This window comes from Orbicella franksi, chromosome 9 (assembly GCF_964199315.1).
Source record: "Orbicella franksi chromosome 9, jaOrbFran1.1, whole genome shotgun sequence".
NCBI classification, from domain to species: Eukaryota; Metazoa; Cnidaria; class Anthozoa; order Scleractinia; family Merulinidae; genus Orbicella; species Orbicella franksi.
Genome location: NC_138153.1, coordinates 23,828,673 through 23,853,480, shown reverse-complemented (window position 1 = coordinate 23,853,480; position 24,808 = coordinate 23,828,673). Strand labels below are relative to the sequence as shown.

At 37.7% G+C, this 24,808-nt stretch overlaps 1 protein-coding gene across 1 annotated transcript; it reads right to left on the bottom strand.

Annotated features, from left to right (window-relative positions):
* Positions 1-75: 75 nt before the first annotated feature.
* On the bottom strand, positions 76-24,469 carry LOC145498336 (liprin-beta-1-like). The gene is made up of 21 exons (XM_081478251.1): positions 24,152-24,469; positions 23,846-24,067; positions 18,170-18,283; positions 17,297-17,411; positions 16,530-16,571; positions 15,601-15,710; positions 14,442-14,625; positions 13,406-13,579; positions 12,775-12,815; positions 12,173-12,264; positions 11,389-11,493; positions 9,829-10,036; positions 9,250-9,307; positions 8,815-8,903; positions 7,959-8,032; positions 7,073-7,121; positions 5,811-5,936; positions 5,431-5,619; positions 4,181-4,384; positions 3,492-3,551; positions 76-2,837 (listed from the first exon to the last, which is right to left on the bottom strand). Exons 1-21 carry the CDS (start codon positions 24,410-24,412, stop codon positions 2,784-2,786), a joined length of 2,571 nt encoding a protein of 856 aa, XP_081334377.1. The 5' UTR covers positions 24,413-24,469; the 3' UTR covers positions 76-2,783.
* Between the last annotated feature and the right edge of the window lie 339 nt (positions 24,470-24,808).

The window sequence follows — 24,808 nt, the reverse complement described above, 5'->3', positions numbered from 1 at the left end:
TAGCGTCACCACGCGCATATAAAAGCGTAGTTAGCGTCCCTTTAACAGAGTTTCGAAAGATTTCGCCTTGATTAGTAGTAACTTTGCTGTTCTTCGTTTCCTAACCTTGGTACAAGCGGGACCGATATGTAAGTGAATTTCGTAGCTGCATTTAGTTTGTTTAGATTTAGTTTGTTCTATTTTGGGCGAAAGCAGATTTTTGTACAGAATCGTACGTAACACAATTTTGATTGTCTTAGATTCAAAAAGAGAACATCGCATAAATTCGAGCATTATTTAGTGAACGCCCACATTTAAGACTAGGCTATTATGAGCTGTTGATCAGCCGCAAATGTTCATCTTTTGATTGTTTCTACAATCTCGAGTAGTTTTAACGTAGTTTATAATGATTAGTTTATGTTAATTTACGTTGTTAGTTGTTATTTTGTCGCGTTATCGACGTAGACACGTAGATTGTTACACGCCCCCTTGATCTTATGTTACACAGCATTTCAAGTAAATTGATTAGAAATTCGTTATATTGTTATTTCAGTTTACGATCGTTACTATTTGAAGCAATAAATCGCCGTTAACCGTCAACTTGATTTCCATGATTCTTGCTACCTCGCAGACGACGTAAGATAGTCCCGACACTCAGCAGACACGCTTTTACGCGACACGCCTTGAAGTTTGACTCGTTTTCAAGTCGCCGCAAGCGTTTCAATCGCAGTGGCGCGGGGAAAATTTAGTGGTGAACAATAAAGACAATACAATGTTGTCTCGAGACTCTCGGTCTGATTGTTGCCCCTTGGAAATTTGATGTTCTTAAAACTAGCATATTTGTTTTAGGAACATCAAATTTCCGCGGGGCAACTATCAGCCAATAGCTTCGAGACAGAAATACTCTATTGTTTAAACCTTTTTTTTTTTTTCCAGCGATCAAAGTACATGTACAGTAGCCAATTGGCTTACAAATTAAAATAACCACAACAGAGATTGAAAAAGTCAGGTAGCTTTATTATTAAGCTGCAGCGTTTACAATTTTTGTTAAATTAATAGTAAAACATTTATAAATGAGACATGTCAAATCCTGGGTTTTTCTGTTAGTACTGGATGCAAATGTTTAAACTCTGTATCTCGTTGTTTGTATTTTAGAACAGTACCTTTTATATCTTTCGTATTACGTCATCTGTGACCAGTACCTACAGAAGGAACCAAAGTGTTGAGCAACCCAAACTAGCCTGAGTACGGTAGCAAAAAAGGGTTCAAAAGTAAGGTGTAAACATCAAAAACGTCCAGAAAAGTTTACATTCACGCTCTCCTCTTGCAATAATTTTCCTCAAAAAATAATCCATGCCCTGTCCAATTGTTGGCTTCCTGTTATTAGTATATAGCTGTCTGCAGCAGACACAAATTTGAATTTAAGAAATGAAGAAGCTGGCGATGTCATTATGCTGCCATTAAGTATCCCCGCTTCTTCATGTACGCTGGCCGGCTTCCAAAAGAAACATCAGAGTATGTTCTGGTATGAAAGTTTGTAAAAAATACTGTTGATAGCTTAAGCTCGTAATGACATGGCTCCTCTAAGCATCTGATATAAACTGAAGCATTCTTTATCCTTGCAAAATTATTTTACACATTATCAAATCTGTAATATAAATTCTGATATCACAAACTATGCGGTTTAGAGTCCCAATGTGTTTCATACAATTAATACCCAGAACTAATGGTTATACCGCCATACGTCGTGCGTAAGGAGCCATCAGCTAAAGCCTGATTTTCACTAGCGGCGCAAGCACAAACGCGAACACAAACGCAAGCAATAGGGATGACCCAAGTGAAAACGAAATTCGACGCAAGCACAAGTACAAGCAAAATCATCCGAATCTTCGCCATTTTGGAGAACTGTTTAGGCATGAGGTAATCTGGATCCAGTGTTTTCATTGGCCAAACATAACCACGTGTGGTAAATATCCTTGTGCTTGTGTTATGCCTGAGCGGTATTTCGTTTTCACTTGTTGCAGTGCAAGCACAAGAAAAAGGAAAACTTTTGATCCTTGGGCTTGTGCTTGCGCTTGTGCTTATGCCTGCGTCAAGGCCGTTTTCACGGTGAAATAAGAATGATTGCGTTTGCACTTGTGCTTGCTTCGCTAGTGAAAACAAGGCTTAACTATAAGGCTACCTCGCCCCTGGGAGGGTTCCTGTTTTATGAGTCAAATGAGTCAATGAGTTATGAGTCGTGAGTCAATGAGCCATGAGTCAAGTTATGAGTCAGGTCAGCGGTTTTCAAAATTCAAAATGGCGGACGTCGCAAAACTCGGAGTAAGGACTGTGAATTCCAACCCATTTCAGCAAGAACATTACAAGGTCTTTCGCTGTAACTACCGTCCTTTGAGTAATTTCAACCTCTGAACTTGCTCATCTATTAAAATGAAGTCGAGAAACAAAAATCGTTGCGCGGCGAACCACCGAATTCACAGTCAGTACTTACTCCGAGTTTTGCGACGTAAGCCATTTTGAATTTTGAAAACCGCTGACCTGACTCATAACTTGACTCACGGCTCATTGACTCATGACTCATTGACTCATTGACTCATGTTTACCGAACACTCCGCCCCTGGTTGAAAAAAAAAGACATATCTCGTTTTATAAGACCAACGCCACCAGCCAATGTATGACAAAGCACATGATCAGATCTCAGTGCTAAAATGTTTATGCCGTATCCAAGACCAAGTTCCCGGTTGTATATTAATTACAACACGTAGACTGAATTAGAAACATTCCTTTAGAGAAACATGTTTGTGTCACACTTCGTAAGAGCCATTGCTTGCATTATGTCTCTCCTCTTTTAACATATGCTGTAAAAAACAAACATGGCTAGACATCAGAAATACAGAAGAATGGTAAAAGTAGCAAAAAACAACTTAAGTAAAAGCAAGGCAAAAAAAAAATGCAAACATTTAAGCAAAAGAGGGCTTTTTCTGTGTTTACATAGCCTCATCTAAACACGAGGGTAGTTGGGAGAATTCGAGACAGCTACGCAACCTGAGACAAGTGTTTAGATGAGGCTATATAAACACGGAAAAACTACTCTATTGCTTTTATAAAATATTCCTCAAAAAAACGCGCGAATCTAGAACGTCATAACCGTGTCTACATACTCTCGTTTAAATACACCTATCGACCAATCAGAGCACGAGTAGGAGATCAGTTATTTTATAAAACTGCTTACAGTCAATGATAAACGTACAAATACAAACGCGCGCATTACAGCCAAGCTAAAGATCAGAGAATTGAGTCTACAGTAGCGGTGCCAGGCACTGGCAGGGAGTGGGGGAGGAGGGGGTGAGTGAAGGCTCGAAAAAGAGAGATCCTCAAAAGTCTTGGTGACCTTCGCCAGGACACACCAGAATTGCACAGTAGTAAAACACCAAGAAAATTACACTTGGGACCAAGGAATCACTATCGACAGGAGTAAAAGCTAGGATTTATTAGCCAGTTCAACAGCTTACTGTTAGTGAATCAAGTTCCTGAGAGAAAGCTCCTATCGTACCGGTAACACAATCGTCGCCCTGAAGGAGAGGAGAATAATACAAACAATATTTAGCATACCAACAGCAACCCAATCTGTTAATGCAGTGCACATCAGTGTAACGTCATCTTTGTTATAGCACAAACATTAGGTTACCGTTTTCGGAATTTTTTCTAAACATTTTCAGTGGTGTAATAAATCTCTCATTAACCAAGTCTGCTCGAGAATATCTACTCTTGGTCTTTTTTGCACGGTGACAAGACCTCGGGCCGATATTCTCCCACTGCGGCCCTCACTCTTGGTAATTAACAATTATTCCACGAGCGCGCGTTGGATATGAGATGGTAGATAGCCAACGAGGCACATAGTGCCGAGTTGGCTATAATCATCTTATATCCAAGAAGCGCGAATGGAATAATTGTTTTATGAAAAACGCCTCCAAAATTAAAATAAAACTAAAAACGCCCCAAAAAATCACGCGTACGCCTACCATATTTGCAGAGCATGGTATAATGGCTCATAACCCATGATGGCTAAGCCAATTAAAACTCTTGAATTGCATTATCCAATGATCCAGTTTTTAATAATAAGATATATACAGTGAACAATATTCCAGCACCACATGAGGGGTTTTTTCTACTACCACAACAAGGAATAGAATTTCTGTACCTGAAAGCTGCTATCTTCGTCACTTCGTTTTCTGGATCGCATGGACTCTTCACTTCGTTCGTTTGACCGTCTACTTCTCTGTATCACAAATGACTTCAGAGCTGGAGGGACCTCCAAGTCCATGGGACATACATAGTCATCAAGCTCCACGTCACCTTTCCCACGCTTTCGGAGAGCACCAAGTGACATGGTTCTTTTTACTATCTAATCAAGTGAAAAACACTGACGATGAAGACGACGGCGATGGTGATTATGATGAATCAAGTGATTACAGTCAAACCTGTACTATGCGGACCCCATATTAAGCGGACACCAGCTTGAGTCCCTAAATTTTCTACCCACATTTACAGTAAAATAAACCTGCATTCAGCGGACACCTCTGTTAAGCGGACGCGGACAGCAATATTAAGCCATTTTGTTGCACAAAACCTGCAATAAGCGGACACTTGAAGGGCGTTTACCAAAAGCTCGGCTCAGACTCCTTTAACATTGTTCAGCGATGTCGTTTTAAAGCTAAAGCAGATTGATGCATTGACTGACTGGACATGAAGCTATGAGCAGTCTTTGATCTTATACTGTGTTGCAAAAGGGTTAATAATCAACTATTAGTGCACAATACTTCAGAACCTATTTAGAGCCACTAGTGAGTGTCCCAAGGGTGTCCGCTTAACACAGGTTTCCCTGCATAACCTTGTATGACTCTAAGTAAGTAGCAAGCTGCATGTATCTGGATAGAACAAGACATCAGACTAACTTTGCCTGGAGAGATGTCCCCTTCCCCACCGCCCCCCACCTCCCCCCCACCCCCCCACGAGCAGGAGGATTCTAATGATGTTGAAGATGAACTTTAGGATGACGGTGATAGGGGTCGACAACAACGACAAGAATGAAATATGAAGAGGATGAAGTTACCATGACGATATAGTCTCACTTTCGTACTTTAGTTCTTGTAATAACGTTTTCGGAGAAATCTATCAAGTAACGATTTTTTCCCTTATTGTTTTCTTTTTTGAATATTGCTTGCTTTAAATCTTTTTATTTCCATATTAACAGCTGCTTCTACTCAAGGCTAATTTGAAAAGTGGGGGTAAACGAAGTGATTTTAATATAACAGGCATAACCTTCCGGACTTCATCCATAAAAAGTAGGAAGAACTACTATGGAATCTGACCTGTCCTCAAATGAACTATGTTATCAGTAAAGCACTTCAGAAATTCAACAGTAATAAAATCATGCATCGCATGGGTTACCTTATGTTTAATTCCCGGCATGAGTGGTTGAAACATTGGGTCAGCGGCTGCTTCTTCCTTCACTTGATGACACTCAGTACCTACAAGGGACTGGAAATGAGTTGCCAAGTGTCGCCGAAGAAGTGTTTTACTTGTTGGTATGGACAATAGTGCTGCCAGGCTCTCTGCTGTGAAGCGTGGTTCAAGAATCTGCGATAGAAAAAGTACAGGGGAACTCGTCACATTGGTTCACTTAAGCAGACGAAAATAACATGGCACGAGTCCTGATCGTCTCAAACCCCTTGCTGTCAAAATAATAACAAACCTGCCCTAAAGTTTGTGCATTATTGAATTGTGTAAACATTGAGGAGTTTTAAAAATACTCGAGAAGTGTTTGTTACCATGAGTGATCCATGTACACCGCTTCCTCTGAGGTTGGGTGCATATTCTGCTAAATCCACCAGCCGTAACCATTCTGTGACTCGACCATTTGTCCATAACAGTACATCAGCACCTTTTAACCATGACTGTTACAAACGGTAAGAAAATACAAAATGACCTAAAAGGCCTGTGGCATAATAATTAATGCACATGCAATGACAGAGAAGATGCAAAATATTACAGGCAATAGCTGTAAGAAGGACATTCAAACGTCAAACTCAAACGTCAAATTGTTAGATCTAGCTTTACCTGTTTTGAAAAACATCCAGCAAAACAAGAGTCCCTAACACCATTAAACCTGAAACTTAACGAACTTTCTGACTTTTTGCTAGAAATAGAACTCAGCATTTTACAATTTTTGCACCAATTGTTTCTGCACATCCTTAATGCGTTCTAACACGCGACATCATGCATTTCTTTTCATAGATCACTTCCTTTACTGGTTCCCCCCATTTTAACAAACACAAAAAATCTATACATGAGAAGTTTTATTTCTGCTAATTTTGGTGTGCATGACTCACAACTATCTTTCTTTATACCGTGCATAGAAAACACAGCCAATCAGAATACAGGAAAGACGTGGTATACTCAACAGTATTACATCCAACCTTCCCATCATGCACCGTGCGTATGTCGCATTGATTGTGTTGGCCACTGTATTTTCTATTGCACGATATAAAATAGTGATATACCATGGAATATTCCACTTGTCAGCTGTATTTTCTCGATATACACACTCCCCTAATGGCTCGTGTGTATACCAAGAAAATACAAGTGACTCATGGGATATTCCATGGTATACCATTCCGAAAGCGTTGCATTACTGGTCTGTAAGTGAAAAAATGATATAAGTTGAAAAATATTGTTAAACACTTCCAACCCTATCTACACATCTTCGTTCTACTTATTTTTTCGCAGTAAGCAGGATATTGTGTTGCATGACCAAAGATTCTGTAAACCGCACGATCTAGCTCTTCTACCTACCTACCGATTTACCTCCTAAACAAGTTCATGTACGGTAGTGACCTCCCCCCCCCCCCCACCCCACCGCTGCCTTTTTTGCATTTCCCGCATTACTTGGTCGTAATCTAAGAGGTACCAAAAGCGCTTTTTTTAACCCCTAACAGGTACGACGAAAACCCCTGTCCTTTTAAAATGGGAGTTCCCCCACCCCCTTTGGGGGAGTTGGTTTGCATTCAACAACTTGATGCATAGAGCTTACCTCATCTACCGGGTGTCTCTTTAAACAGTTTGGATGGAAATTGTGTAATCTGCAAGAGAGACCACATGACAACTTAATTATTCTCACATTCTGTGTTATCTCAGTTTTCAATGATTACAACCTACCTTCTGTGTTACAATAGTTGAATTACAAACAGCAAACAAAAACAGCAAACAATTTAATCACATGCGTTCAATTATCCAGCGAAACAATAACTTACAGAGTGATTTGAGTGATCTTGTGTAACATGGTTCGTGTCTACATGTATGTGTTTTACGTTTTTCTAATAAGATAAGACATAAAGGCATTGGAGGTATTAAAAGAAAGACTTCAAATTCTTTGAAGACATTGGAATAATAGTGCACTCCCATGTGAGTGATATGCATTTACTATAATTATTGTTTAATACTCTTCTATGCTTACTGTGTACTTCTGATAATGAGATATTTGGAAAAACATTTCAGGATAAAAAGCAGCGATATTAAAACATGACGTTTCGGCGACGACAAGTTACCATTATAAAATGTAAATTATTGTAAGATCAGTAAAGTTATATAAAGAAAGGAAAGTGTGAAACTACATTAGAATAAAGTTAGATAGAGGAAAACAAAAGACTGGACATTACCATTAACAATGAATTATGATCATTCCGTTTTTGTTAATTATGTCCACTCTCTTGTTTTCCTTTCACACTTTCCTTTCTTCATATAACGTTACTGAACTTACAATAATTTACAGTTCATAATGGTGACATGTCGTCGCCGAAACGTCATGTTTTGATATCGTTACTTTTTATCCTGAAATATTGTGTACTTAAAAGGTTTTTGTTGTAGGAACCACAGCTTTGCTATAATTATTAATACTTAAATATCACCAAAGTTCTCACCTGAGGCACTGTATTGCCCTCTTAAAAGTGATATGGTGCAGTGCGTTATGTACTTTGAGGTGTAACATATCACTCTGTTAAATAAATAAACAACAACAACAACAAATTTTACAATACAGTCTACAACATAAAGTAATAATAATAATAACAACAACAACAATAATAATAATAATAATAATAACAATAATAATAATAATAATATTTATACAGGGGGCGATCTCACATAAAGTGGTTTTCAGAACGGCCCTGTGGAAAATATTGTAAAAACGTAAAAGCTACACAAAACAATGCTACCCAAACGTAAAAGATACGATATAATTAAATATGATAAAATTAAGGCAGGCGTTCAAGTTTCTTTTTAAAAAGCAAAATAGATTCAGTTTCCTGTATTTCAAGACTTAAAAGGTTAAAATCGAGAGCTGCTTAGTATGTGAAGTCAACAGCTGCTACAAATATGAGAGTTCATTTTCATGGATTAACATAAACTATCAGTAAGTACTCTAAAATTGTTGAAGACATTTTGGCACTTGAAGTCTTCTGGATAGATTGAAGTCTTGTTTATGCATGACAATCTTTGACTTACAAATCAAAAGCACATAAAGTAGTCCAATGACACGAATCACATTTGCATCAATTTTGCTCAAAAGAAATTCAAACTAACCTGCGTTATATAAACCAAATGAGAAAAATAAAGAGGGAAGCTGAATTATAATGGCAATTTGTACAATACAGTATTTCCTAGCACATATACATTGTATCTTAAAAAAATATTTGTGGAATGTTAACAGAATTATTACACAGGTCCAGGAACTGTTCAACTAAAACCCTTGCTCAGGCGAAGATCTTCTGAACTTACAAATGTGAGATAGTTCAACATACGACCATCAACTGAACCATCACTAAACGAGTCCTTGTACTGTGGCAAACCAATGTCATCAAGCCAGCCTGGAAAATGTGGAAAATACATGCATACATATTCAATTGTAAAATATTTTGTTTTTTCAAAGAGTTTTGATCAATACGTAGGCAAAGTGAAACGAAATTTCAAACATTACTTGGTTACTGGCCACTATCTTGGTAGCTAAAGGTACATTGAATTTATAAAAAAAATAACTGGTTCTGTAATCTCTAGAGAGATTGTTTAACCTGTCCGGCTTTTACCAAGTACAGTTTTATAATCACAAGTCTCAGAGGGTCAAACTATGGTATGTTAACACCTACACATCTGAGCATCTTTGAACTACTAGTTACTTGTTTAATTGCTTTGTACTGAGAATATTTCATTTCATACCTAAAACCCATTGGTTACTCAATCTACCCATCACATCTGCTCCATCTGAAACCAATGCCTATTACAAAGCAATAAATACTGTCACTTTATGGGACTTGAACATAAGGATAGCTTACTAACAAAGAAATACCATTCAGCAGTATCCTATTTGCCAATACACACATGTGCATGTTTCCAATACACTTCCAACTTAAAATCAGCAAAGTTTAAGGTGGTTTACTACAGTATGAGGGATTATTGGAATCTAACTGTTAATTTTCTTGTAATGTTCTAGGAAGTTTTTTTTCTTCATCTAGTAACTGTTTGGTTAAGTCTCTACAACTCTATGTGGCATGTTTAACTTAATACATGTAGATAGCCAAAATAAACAGGCACTATTGGTTTTAAATGACCTTGTTCTCAATACCTACCCTTGCAACACTATCTCAAGATTTCAGTAATGGCATGTAGAAAACATTGAATGATGAAATGAAATAAAAATGAACTATTTCTCAAATGGGCAAAATTTTATATTTCTTTACTTTGCAAACAAAATTAGCTGGTAGATAAAAAAGACAGATGGATGGGAAGTCAATGTACCTGAAGTGCTAGTTGTAGTTTCTTTCTGTGTAGTGGATTCTTTAATCCCATGTCTCTCTCGAGCTGGGCAGGTGAAGCCTTAAGGAGATCCTGTCCACATGTTATCACTTTTCCACATTGAGATGAATAATGTCCTAAGCCAAGATCATCAAGCCAACTCAACACCATTTGTCGACTCCACTGACTAAACGGTAGCTCTAACTGATCACTAAACGCAAACAAGACGTTGCTGTCTTACTTCACATTCACACCAATTGATTCGACCCTATTGAGCCTATGCCTTATTTCTGAGTTATTTTTTTGTTTTTCTTAGTCGGCATGTCAGGTATGTTATGGATGGGTCAATGGATGAGTGAGTGAGTGAGTGAGTGAGTGAGAGATGTATGTATGTCACACGAATCAGATTGGATCTACTATAAACAGCCAATCAAATTTCTTGTTGTGAAGGTAAATGGTTCCGTGGCACCAAGTTAAAGTGCAATTTAATTAAATCAGACTTTCAATGTGTCAGAGGTTTTTTTTCTCTTTCTTTCTATTTTCAGTGAAGTAGTGTTGTGTTGTGTAAAAAGGTAAACTTACAACTCATATAAAATGCGAAGGAGTCTCTAAATTAACTTGAGTATTTTTTAGCAAAAATTCCTCTTGGGGGTTGGAAGGGTTATGTGATCAGTGAGTGAGGGAGTTATGTATGTGCATGTGTCACACCAATCACAGTGCGGGTTGTATCAAAGAACGAATCAAATTGCCTGTTAGAAAATAAGATGGTATGTACATTAATCTGGAGACATGTCAGATTACTGTAGTTTGTTCAGTCAAACATTTTATGGCTCACTATTTAGCTATCTTACCATGACCGATGTAACATCGCAACCAAAAAAACTTGTCAAATTAACCAAATCATTACTGCACCATGAATGCTTCTATCTCTGACACTTCACACAAAAAAATAACTCGTGCATGCCTTGTGTGCCTATGTTTTTGTTTGTATGCCTGAAGGGGGGAGAGAGCTCTCCATGTTCAAGTGTGTATCTCCAAAAGAAAATGTGTGTAAAGAATCTAGTTAGTACTTGTTTGCTTATCGAGTGATAATCAAGTGCCAGTCATGATGTCATATTACACCTAAATGACATCCCATATCAAAAATGTCTGTCATCTTGGATTTCAAAAATATTTCAGAAAAATTACAACACCTGCAATTTTGATTTGCAAAAAATGTAGGTATAAGAACTGTACAGATTTTGGAATAAAATCTTTACAAAACTAAAAATCTTACCTAAACAGAAATTTAAGCTCCAAAAATCACTCAATTTCAATAAAGCATCCTTGGAAAACATGGTTGCCATAGAAATGTCAAGTCATAAAACCAAACATTTAACACACCAAAATGTTCCCAGGTTAAAAATTAGTGGGTTTGACCACTAAAGCTTGAATGCTTTAATGCAGTTTAAGCAAAAAATATTTCAAATCGGTGTCCTCAGAGGCACTTTTAAACACTTAAAATGCTATGATAAAATGTTATGTATGGCTTGCAATGAAAACTTAAGTGCTGTAGTACTTTACCCATAGTCCTTGTGATTGATATTTGTGTAACTTCGTAAATCAAGAGGTTCCACTGCCGCTACCCTGTCTTCAGGATTCATGCTCAATGATCGAGTCCTTCGCAACCTAAGATGGAGGGAAATTTTAAGATGCTGTAAGGATCGGCAGGTTAAATCACACTCGACTAGCCAACAGCCAGCTTATCCCAGATTCAGCAGTGTGACGCGACTGAGTATCACTAGTCCCCAGCAGTAGTTCAATGCTAAGTTGTCACTCTCCTCACCAGTTGTTAATTAACTGGCTGTTGTTGAGAAGGTTATTTATTTAACGAGAAGTTGGAACATGTTTTAGTGGCCATTGCTGTTGTGGAGAAGTGAACATTGTAGAGAGGTGAAAATAAGAATGAATATATGGACCATCTGCCAGGACAAAAAAAGTGGTTGTTGTAGTGAGGCTCCTGTTAGTGGAGGTTTGACTGTACTATCACTACTAAATAATAAAAAGTCCTTTTATTTCATTCCTGCACTAGAAATTTAACCAAAGCCAAAGTTATCAGATTTTGTCAAGCTTGAACCCAAGACTAACACACACAAAAATATTGATAGTAGTTGGATGTCAGTTTTATAAACTTCATTCTACTTTCAATGAAAAGGGACAAACATGTACTTGTGATGCCCCATCTTCTTACATGTAGTTAGACATGTGTAGTTTATACAGCAACTGATTATTATATTAGTTGTTGAGAATTTCAAAGCAGCCAATTAACATATTTACACAACATTGACAATACTTTACAAGAACTTACTTGGTAAATGCCTTTCCAAATTTACTCGAGCTCTTTTTCTTTTCCTCTTCATGTTTCTGAGAAGGAATGTTTCCTTGACCTCTGGCATTGTCCTGCAGTGTCCCAAAATCATAACACAGCACTTACAGTCATGTATTCATGTCTACTAAACTATGGATGGAATTAGTCGATGGGTGAGGGAACAATGAAATTTTTTTGGCTGTCACCAACTGTCTTTCGAGCAGTATTGTAGGATGTTCCTATTTTGAAGGTATAGAAGAAGGATGCACTCTAACAAGACTTTTCATCTCTCCTGCCACATTTTCTGGATCCACCCACCCTCACAGTAAACAAATGAATAGAGTCCAGACAAATCCTGAGACTTAAAGATAGTACCACAGCAACCACCACCCATCCAAATACTACAAAGTGACATGTAAAACTGACAAGTCCTGTCCGCCTGGTCCCAAGCAGATGTACATCAGGTAACGGCTGGTACTAAAAGCTGTGAAACTGCTAGCAAAAATGGGTTCATGTACATCTTGAGCCAAGAATACAGTGTGCTGTTTTAAACCTAACAACTTTCTCCAAGTAGTAGTAAGTGACAGTCATAATGTACACACCTTTATCTGTGAATTCGTATTTTCCTCAGATTCTGTTGCAGCTGTAAAGCAAGAGTAGTGTTACTATTCCTTAATTCCACAAAATATCAAAAAGGTTTCAGGCATTAAGAAATTGTGTGATGAGTGAATGATAACTGAAATTAAACCTTGACCTTGATAATTTATAAAGAAGGGCTATGTAAGAGTTTCTTAGATAACATTGTTAGCTCTTAGTGAAAAAGAGTGATGATCTGTTGAAAATACACGTAATTAATTTGAATGGTCGTGGTCTAAACCAGCCTTGCTAGTGCTGAAAATACATGTTATCCATGTATGAATGAAAGTAAGTAAGTAACTTTATTTCAACTCGGATTGAAGAGGCTGAGAATTCCCTTCATTTGAGTTGAAATAAAAATAATAAATAGCAAGAGACATTTTTCATAAAAAGAATGAGACCATGGGCTCAAGTTTTCTAGAAGCAAAATGGCTACACATGTATCCCTTTTTACTGTCCACTCTGTAGTTTGTGTGATAATTTAGAAGTTATTCAATAGTAGGTACCTACATGCACTAGACATTTATCTAGCTAAGTCATAGCCTTCATGTACTCATGACTGCATGCATGTATCAAAAAACTCCGAAAAACAATTACCTAAATTAGGTTCACTTGAACTTTTATGTCCTCTTAATTTCATAAGTCCTTTGCCAAATGAGGCCCTGATTCCATGTTTTTTTCTCTGAAATGCTGGTGTAGTTGGTGGAGTTTCTGTCTTCAGTGCTTTTAAACTTGGTGTGACTGGATTGTTTACAGCCTGAGTGTAAGATTCTGCAACAAAAACAAAGCTACCACTCAACCCAGCTCATTCAAACTCAGTTATTTCATATTCCTTAATATTTTCAACTTAAAACCATCTTCCTTGGACTTGCCCTTTGGTCATACCCATTCACCATTGGCTATTTTGAACTCACACTATGTCAAACTATTTCCTGTTTCTCCTGAGAGTTCAAAATAGCAGGCTTCAACGGTATTATTTTCTTAAGATATTAAATTTCCTATTCCCAATGTGGACATATATGTCAAATAAGCTACAGTACTAAGAAGATGAATCATCTGCACTCCAGCCACCCCTTAGTTCCTACATTTGATGCACTTGTTATGCTAAACAAGGCAAATGTATTGTCCACAAGTAACAGTTTTGTGGATTAAATTTTTAACAGTGTGTTCTCATCCAAACATTTTGATGGTCACTTTGTAATGGCGATAAAATATATGTGAAAGTTGGTCGGTTAAATTTCTTTAACAGCTTTCCACAGCGAAGTAAAATAATATTAACTATTTTGCATAACAAGGTAAAGCAAGTAGATAACGGTAATACTTTGATCATTCTTATGATAGGTCCATATCTTAGATAGATCCATTTTTCCATAAATGGTGCAGAATTTGAATAACAGCAAGCATGCTTGCGTTTGTGAACAAAAGATTTCTATCATCAAATTGAATGTGACTGGTTAAGGTTTTCTGACATACACACATGTGTTACAAGTTGTTCATATCCTGTACATAATACAATCACTCTACCTGTAAGTAACTGATAAACTAAATCTCACCAGTTGGTGTCAGAGTAGATGACTTATTTCTTCAAGGCATTCTTGTGATTCAACCACTAATCACTTATCACTAATCATACCTGTAAACAGTGTGCGGTTTAGGTTTGGGGTAGTTGCAACATATGGCTCTGGGCTACTGGTACTGCTAGTTGTTGTGACCAAATCTGCACTGTGAACACTAGTGCTGTCAATACCATCCAGGGACACCACAGGACTACCATCTGATCCTTTGCGCTGGTTTGCTTTCATAAGCATCTCTTCAATCTGGAAGCGAAACAAGATTACTTGGAATGGTTCCTGGGGGGGGGGGGGGGGTTACTCCCTTATATGGGCTATTATAGGTATGTGCGGCCCCAAATAGTAGCGTTTTTCAGCTGTTTTGGTCATAAATAGGGTATCGATTTTGGTCACTTTGGTCTTAAATAGAGTATGGTTTTAGCACTCTAGTCTTGAATTGGGTATGTTTCTTAGAAGGAGCTACTTTTTCATTGTTATCAAAAAGACCATCAACAAAAGCCCTTCACAACTTATGTTTAGCACAACTGTGCCAGCCGTAATGGTCATAAATAGGGTATCAAATTTTTGACCACGTCATTTAAAGGATAGCAAAAATCCAAATGTTGGTCATAAATAGGGTAAGGGTTTTGGGAAGTGGGCTGCACACGGGCCCCACCCAACATTTCTGGGAGTACCCCCCCACCCCCACCCCGCGGGGGAATGGTTACATGTCTGCTATAATGCCAACAAACCAATCAACTAGATGTAAAATTATAGTCTCACCAACAAAGTTTTGGAATATTTAATATTCAACTCAATTGCAAGTCAGAGCAAGAAAAAACTAATACCATTTTTAATAACAACTTTCCTGAGACCTTCAGCTAGTCAAACAATCTACATTTTATTTCCATGAATGAGCATAATTTGAAACACATATTTATTTAATAGCCAGTATTTCTTTGTATCATTAGCACTTTCATTAGCACCTTTGGAGAACTGAAGAGTCAACATTAAATATATGTATCAAAGGTAGGTGCAGGGTATGTCCAGAGGGTACAATGCATGACCAGTTCCCAAACAAAACTTGTAACAAACACTTTTTGCAAAATACATTTCTATCAAGGATAAATTTCACAGATTGCATGATTGGCATCGGTTCCTCTCATTATCCAATAATGAGAAGTAAAAAATTCATAGTCTACATGTACAATTCTCCTCAATGTTATAGCATGACATACTTACTCGCTTAAATTTTGAGAGAGACTGTTGAACTTCTTGCAGTTGTTGGTCCTTTTCTTTGCAGGCTGTAGTTAAGGCCTCAATTTCCATTTTTAGGTGGTTCACCTCTGAAGCTACATGTATGAAGAGTAGTATTAAAATAAAACAAATTAATGTTGATGTCATTAGCTCAGCATGTCATTAGTGTATCAGCTGACTTATCGGTGGTGTGTTAGTGGTGTGTCCATAGTGTGTCAGCTGACATGTTGGCCAATGCGTCAGTGAGATCTGATTCTTTACCTCTACCTGTAACTCTGTCTACAAGGTAAATGATGGTCACATACAACACCACAAACAACGTTTATACTTATTGATTGACATACCCATATACACTGTTTATACAAGGCACTACTACACAATAAAATAGGATAACTAAAGTAAAATATTAGACTATAGTATCAAAATAATTATTATTTATAGCATACATGTATGTGTATTTAATTTAATAGTACCGGTAAGTATAATCTTATAACAGAATGTGGAAAGGCCAAGTAACATCTGATTTTGCTGATGAGTTTAGAAAAATCTAGCGAATAAGTCATCTCTTTCTTTATCAATCTTTTTGCTGTAGATCCCTTTTATCAACCTTTTTATACCTAACTTCTGTTTACTTAATTTTAAATCTATCAAGGGTCCTTCATTCTGCAGAAATAAGGATCAAAAGGCATCAGGAGACAAAATTCTAATAGCCAACTTGGGTTCACTTTTCTCTTCTTATTTTCTGATCCTGCCAGACATTCACCTACATGTACATTTAATTCTGCAGTTGTACTGTATTCTCCTTCATTTCTTGAAGTTGTTCAAACAACCAACTTTAAGCTCAAAAATCAAAGTCATCAGGGTCTAATAAAGCAGACCACCCAGGTCTGAAAAAGACAGCAACAATAGCATACCTTTTTCTCTGAGCTGATGTTTTAATGCCAATGGTGGCTGACCTGGGAAAGAAATAGATTATTTAAACAAAATTACTGCAGCACTTTAAGTTCTCAATGACACCTTTTTTAAAATCTGATAAATTATTTTCCATGTAGATGTAGAAGGAACATAATTTTAATCTTGTTTTCCTAAATCATAATTAAGTGGTATTTTCTGAAATCTCAGTTGTATCCACTCAAAAATGTTTTAAACGTTTTTTATCATATATATCATTATCCAAACAAGTCACACTAAATTTCAGGTAATTCTGTACCAGAAATAATCATTCACTGAATTTAATAATATCCTTCCAGATTGTTACCCAAGCTAGATGCATCCTGAATTCAAGTTTCTAACCAACTTTATGTTGTTTGTAATCATATGTATTTTTAACAGTATGGACGTATCACCTTTTCAACTGACTCTTTAAAAGGATGTTGTGATCTGATACTACCAGTACATTGTAAATTTAGTCAGGAATCTGCTAAAATTAAATAATAATTACAGAAGTTACCAAATTAAGATTCATTTTAGTGTTTATGTCAGCTGTAGATGTGTCCCTAAAATAGGGGTTTGATATAAACTAACAAGAGGTAGAGAAACTACATGCACATGTATGTACATCTGTAATTTTGGGACCAGGTTTAGTGTCCACTCAAAAGGGACCGTGACCACTTAATAATTAAGAGTATCCACCCAATTGGAGTTCTGATGAAAAGGGTTTGAACACCATATTCCATGCTACCTTCTGTCTGATGTGACCTGTTAGCCATTTCTTGCTCATCCAGAAGAACTTCAATGTGGTCTTTCAACATTTCAATTTCCATCTCTTTTTCAGCTAATATAGCCTCATGATTTTCCTGAGCAACCAACAAATATACAATATTGTTTCACTGATCATCTCTCTATTTCATATCATAATTTGAGGCAAATTTCCAAAGTGTAAACTTGTTAATTTTTTTTATTATTAATTTGTTTCAGTTTGGCTCGTCATACATATATGTACATGTATCACCTTAATTTGTATGAAATAAATTACTTAAGGTGGCAATGAAAATGATCAAAGATGGTAAATAATGTCATTGTGTCTGCTCAACAAAAATAGGTTGAAATATACATATTTTGACTGATCCTTGTCAATGCTTGGTCAATAGAAGTCATTTGATAGTAAACATCTCTGAAAGGTACATCATCAAGCATTTAAGAGACTGTAATTACATACATATAAACCATCTCAATGCTGTCAACATGTCAAAATTTTTCCACTACATAAGCTTTAGGCTACATATTGTATAGTATGGGCAGAATACTGATATCTGATGCACAGGATATCACAGTAAGTTTACTTCAAATTATCTCCACCAATTAAACTAGAATAGCCCATTTCTAAGTTGCCTTTTGCCTCTGTGTCAAAATGAGTCTTTGTGCAAAACCATTGATATGAAAATGTGTCCAGTGACCAACAGTTGCATTTTCATGCAAATAAAACTCATTTTCATATGAAAAGTTTCACATGAGGACTCATTATGAAACAGAGGCACAAGGTAACTCACAAATGGCCTAAGTATTCTTCTCCACTCTTTAAACTCTGCACTAAAAAATAACCTAGAGATGGTACCTTGGATCCTGTTAATTCTGTCCCTGATGCCTCATTGAGAGCCATTTTTAGAGTAGAAATTTCTGTCACTAGCTCTAGTTTCTCATTTAATAAATTGGTCGTCTTCAATATCTCCTACAAAAATTCAACAACAATTTAAATTTTGAGGGTAATTATACCTTAGTAGCCCAATCAATAGAAGCACTGTGTTCTAGCTTACCTTCAAGTAAAACTCCTTTTTATAGATTTATCCTAGTATTCTATTGTATTAAATTGAAAGACCTGGACTGGACTCAGTGTCCATTGAGTATCAGTTAGGTAACACCCTTCTAAAATAGGTACTGGGATCCCGCCAAGATTCCCAGCACTTGCCGGGATCCCACCGGGATCCTGCCAAGGTGGCCCGTTTTCCCAGCTGGATCCTTCCAGGGAAAAATTCCTGCCCTGTGTCTCGGCAAGAATCCTGCCAAGAAATCTGTACTTGCCGGGATGCCACCAAGAAAAAACACTCCTCCGGGTTCCCAGCGAGAATCCTGCTGGGAAGCAAAATCTTGGTAGTATTCCCGGCGAGAACTTAATTCTCACCGTGAAAAAATTCTGGCATAGAAATTCCCGCTGAGAAGTTGCACATTCTCGTGGCTGGGGAGGGTGCATTAAACCTGATCTTGACATTTGACCCTGGAAGCAAGTACTGCTCTAAAACTATCATGAGCCAAATCTAGTTAAAGTAATTAATAGTTATTACGACTCAATCTTACAGTTCTGCATGTCAAAAATGAGCCATGAAGACGAAATCCCACGCGTGTTTTATCTAAAGGATGCCGATTGCATCTGGACAAACTGGAGCTGCAACGACTAGCTGCGTGCTCATAAATGTGCTTTGTAGTTTATAGAAGAAAGATAAGATCTTTGTTGACTTTTGTGTGTAGCTTCTTTGTTTTGAAATTTCTGCATGGTTTTATTAGAAGTCCATATATAGGATTACCTCTCTGCTCTCAGGATTCCAGTGACCATCACTCAGTGATGACCTTCTGATGGCAAACTATGAATATTGACTGTAGTATTAACGTTGACTCGGCCTTGTAAGATCTTGAAAATTTACTTTGTGACAGCATTCGGCAAATCTCTTTGGTGAACATCTTCCTGCAGGCCACATAAATAGCAAACTTGCCATGGGAATCTTCCCGCCTAGGTCGTTAAGGGCCCATTAACCGATTTATGCGCACACTTGCGCACGTTGCTAAGGAGGTGAAATTTCACTTCCGGTTACTTACATCAGCATGAGCGTGGAAAATAAAAACAACTCAATAACTTCCAAATTCGCTTACGTTTTAGATGTTTTTCTTTGTGTTTCACAAAATGCAGAGTAAAAAAAGTACAAGCAGAGACAAAATAAGAAAAAGACAGAAAAACAAGAGCAACAGAGAGAGAAAAACTAACTCCGTGTGGCTTTGTTTGATCTTACCGAAGTGCACTGGTAGTGTAAACTGCGCACGCGCTGATAGGGTAACTTCCAATATATATCGGGCGCACTTCCGGTTTCTTTAAATGCTAAAGGAAACGTGGTTTTTCATTAAATCCAGCCTTTTTCGATGGATTTCAATCAAAGCCAACATTGGCAAGATAGCTATGCATTCCTTTTTCAAAATCATGCTTTTTCAGAAAATTACGAATTTTTTAATATTTTGAAATTCTCTCAAAATATGACCTTTTAGAAATGAAACAAAATCTATGCATAGCGTAATGAGGATTTAAATTAAAATAGTAAATCAATAAAAAAAATCCTGATAAAGTAATTTGCCTGGGAGCCTTTGCGTTTTCTCAGTATTAGTCACATGACCATGGGCATGTCCTGATGACGTCATCACTAGTGTTACTAATCATGAAAAAGTTAAAACACATGAAATAACTCTGAAGTAACTAAAAATGATGAGCTTACATGAGATTAAATTTTCCTTAGCAACGGCTTGAAAAGATCGGTTAATGGACCCTTAACCCAGCAATACAACTGGCTGACTAAAATCATGTCAGACAAAGCACATGCCATCCCACGAGTAGGAGAGAAAACCTTTGAGAAAGTTTGAGAGCTTCTTCGAGTGCTGCTAAAAAATCCACCTCAGAAAGGAGCTGAAAAATTGTTTGTTTGCCCGGTTTGTTTACTTCGAAACTTCATCAAGGACCTTTCTGCAGGGAAAAGATGTTTTGTTGAAGTTGTTGCAAGCTTAAATTGCATGCCAGCTGTGTGAGCATCAAACCGTGGAGGTTGGTTGTGCGAGGAATTTCATGAAGACTTCTTCACGCTAGCCTCGATGGAACTGTGTGCAAAAGTGCTGAACAATTTTACCAGACTCCAAAACCTGGACTTCGGATGAAGACAAAAATTTTGAATGAAAGCCATTCACACTGGGGTGAAGTTGTACCTGTTACCACTTATGGTAGGCTATGATTATCGGACTTAAGTTTTGACGAGGCTTGAAATGTCATTCATGAAAACTATGAACACAAATTTGCTTCTTCATGGCTTCAACTGATTAAGCTTGGTAGATCACGTTATCTTCTTCGCTTCAGTAAGAGGTTAGTTTCCCTTTCATTGTTATTTCAGTAATGATTTTCTACTACTAAAAATTTTGTTACGTGCAGATATCGCAAAGTGTTGAGTACAAGAATATTCACATTTCTTTCAGCACAAAGCGTATCATGCTAATTTGTGTACATGAGCTTTGGTGAACATTTTATCTTCTTGCAAACCAAACAACTGTGACTTAATTTATCTGTTAGCTAATTAATTAAATTGTGTTGTTTTGAGTCTGTTTATCAGTTTGTTTTTCTCGCTATCCAGCTGTTTTTAAACTTCAAACCTTGCACCATGAATTTTGCCAGAACTTCTTCTTCTTAAGGTTACAGTATACCTTCGGGTCGGCAATTTTCTTCAAATTTGGATTTTTGGGTCAAAATAATGGTCGAAGAATAATCTCTAATTTCTGAAAAAATTTTTTGAAAAAGGCTAAATATTGGCGGAAAAATGGCGGTTTTATGTTTTCACCGGAAGTAAAAGTTTACCTCTTGATTGACAGCCCTATGGCGCGTATGCAATCAACCGAGACGATTTTCGCGGGAATTACCTATATGGATGTCACGAATTGACTACTCAGTTGATCAGCATTGTTGTTCTGACTACCCAGCATTTTTGGTATTAGGCTTGTCTCTATTAAGTGATAAGTAAACATAGACCACGTTTAAACCATGGACCAGTTCGAAAAAGCGAAAACAGCGAAGAACGAATGAAAATACATCAATGAGTGAAGAAGCGAAAGTTCGCCACGCGGATGAAGCTATAGTTATCATATAAGGCGGGCAAATATTCGTGGTAAGAGAAAAGAAAGGTTCTGTAAAAATTTCGGAACTTGACAGCAATAACAGGGATGCTGACAGAGACTCTTCTGATGAGTCCGATATCGACGAATCGTCGGACTCATTGAGACCATTTGAAATATTATCCATGCACAGTTGCTCTCTGCGCTTTCTTTTGTTTGTTTCCTTCGCTCAGCCACTCTAGGGTTTGTATCCCATTTTGCCAGACCAGCTTCAAGAAAAACCGAGCTACAGAAAAATTATCTCTCTGCCTTCGGTTCCTTGAGCACATTGCGAAACACAAGAGTTTTTTAGAGATTCGCGCGTAAATTTCACCAGGAGGTTAAAGGTAGTAAACTTTCCCTGCACTGATTGGCTTAGTTAGCTGAGAACCCAGTTGAAGGCGTTTGTGGGCGGAGTTTGTTTGCGAAGCAGAAAATTTTTCTTAGTGCTGTTTTCTCAAATAAATTTTTTCACTTGAAGTAGACACTTTAAAGAGTTGTAACTCAAAGGGAATTTGTTCAATTACTCTTAAATTTGGACAGTGGCTAGTTTAACATATAAACTACAAAAGCGTGTCTGGGAATTATTAATTTCGAAATACTTTTTCTTTGAGAGTGATTTTTGTACGATCACTCCACATTTTTTTAATCCTATTTCGAAAATGTTCTGTAACTTTTTACTGCAATTAAATATGCCAAAACGCAGACATGTTTTTTAAGTGCTTTGGGCCCTGAAACCGAGGAAAAAATTAAATTGGCGAAAAACGAAATTCGCTTTGACTTGTAGCTTTCGAAAGGTGATTCGGGCGCTCGCATTTAATGGTTGTGAAAACTTCGACAATTCATTTTCTTTCAAAATTTGTGGTATAGTTTGATAGCCAGCTCCCTAAACTTTAATTTGATATAGGGTTTTAGGTATCTACAGCTTAAACTGCACGCGCTACATCACCTGCGCGCAAGACACCCCTGAAGGTATACTGTAACCTTAAATCGTTGACACTATTTTTCTGTGTCACTGACATCTTTAAAAACAAATTTAAGTAGCATTAAATTGAACCGCCATACCACTATATGTGTACGTTTTTTAATTAAGTTAGTTTTGTCTGTATTTTAACTACTCTAAAGCATGTAAACACTGGGAAGCTTCAACCTTTATTTAAAAGACGATGGCTCCAAAAGAAATTCGTGGCAGCATGTCTAAAATTTTGCCAAGATTCCCACAGTGAATCTCACCAAGAACTTCACTTCCCGCTGTGAATATTGGCAAGATTCCCGGCAAGATTGCACCGAGATTTTGGCTGCTGGGAATTTGCTTCTCGTTGAGGTTCTTGTTGTGATTTGTGTTAGGAATCCCGGCGAGATTTTGGCTTCCGGGATTTTTGCTTCCCGGCGAGAATCTCAATGAGATTTGCGGCAGAATCCCGGCGAGATTTTGGCCGCCAGGATTTTTGCTTCCCGGCAAGAATCTCAGGGAGATTTGCAGCAGGATCCCTGCGAGATTTTGGCCACCGGGATTTTTGCTTCCTGGCGAGAATCTCGGCGAGATTCGCAGCAGGATCCCGGTGAGATTTTGGTTGCCGGGAATTTCGCTTCCGGGCGAGAATCTTGCTGGGATCCCACCAAGATTCCCACCGGGAACATTCCTGGCGGCCAAAATATTGCCAGGATCCCAGCAGGATTCCCAGCCAGCATCCCGCCAATATCCCATTACCTATTTTACAAGGGCAGTCAAGTATCAGAAGATGTGTCAGTCAATATATATTACACTGATACGTACGTTGGCCATATTATATTGTTGCTGGCTTGTAGGCCCTCATCCACATACATTACCACCAGGCTAGACTGAAGAATCACTTCTAAAATTCTACATGTTGCTACATTATTGTTTTATTCTGAAACAAGTCATTTTTAATTGAAATCAAACCCATAAGTTCGTACTATTTCAGGACAACCATTCATATTCTACAGCAACATCCAAGCAGTGACAGCTGTCAACTGGCAGTTGACCAGGAGTTAGTCAATACCCAACCTTTTTAAATTCTCGGTTGATACACTAATATTCAGATTTACATGTGACTGAGTGAGTTGACTCATTCAATCAAGTGACGGCCAATACTGAACTGTAAACTATGTAAACACACTTGACCGTACTCGGTCAACACTCAACTAATATAAGCCCACAGTTGAGAGCATTCACTAACCCTGACCAACACAAAAGTGCACATGACCCCCAGTAGTTTTTCCCCTAGCATCACGTCAAAACTAAAAGTTGACAATTAAAAAAGGCTTAGTTTTATACGTAAGACTTACTTCTAAGGGAATAATCGGACACAAAAACACTCACGCTTTCAAGAAATTGCTCTGCCTCTTCAAATTTTATTTGTATCTCCTCCTTAGTAAACTCCAAATCCCTAATCTTCTCTCCCTGTGCTTCGACCTGATCAGTCAGCACGCTAACTTGCAAGATCAAAGATTCTTTTTCGTCTTCTAATCTGCTGATTTGTAACGACTGCCTTTCACAGTTCGTCAGCTGTTCGCCACTTCGCTGTTCATCTTTGGACGTTACCTAAAGACGAGAGCATGACAACTTGTTTCAAAACCTGCATGAAAACTTAAAAGGTAAATCAACTCACCGATTAAGAATAGTTACATTTTGTAGAGAATTCAGCCAGCCAATGAGAAAGTCGATGGTTGAACCGGGAACCTCTATCGTCAGCTTTGCATCGCGTGTCATGTCTTCTAGTTTCCCCCTTAGTTCTTCAACCAAGGAAAGAACTTTATCTTTACTCGAGCAAGAATAAGTTTGACTTTTTAAGCTTTCCATGATGAGTTGGTCGTCAGAGATAAGCCCGTCCATTTGCTGTAGGGCTTCAGCTAACATTGTTGCCGCGTCGCTCGCTACTGCAGCCATCTTGAAAACTTGTGGCTTCCGCTAATACTTGCCTCGTCCTCGTGCCGGAAAAGAACTTGCAGAACGTGTGGCATGTGAAACAGATCCGGTGTGCCGGAAATTCCGGAGGAAGAAATCAACAAATTGTGTAAATTGGGATGTAAAATCAGTGTTACACATTTTGGCTCAGAAAAAGAAACTGCCAAAACGTTTCGGGACGGGAAAACCACCAGTTTTGATTCACATTTAATTTATGAACAAATTTAGTCAAATACCCGCGTAATGCGTTGCATTACGTGCCTAATACCTTCGTAATAACTTCTGGATTAATCTCGTTACCGGTGATGGGTAGGTGGTTTGTGGGTTGTAGGTCGTGGGTGAAAAGTTCACCTGCGGAAGGAAACAGCAAAATCGTTC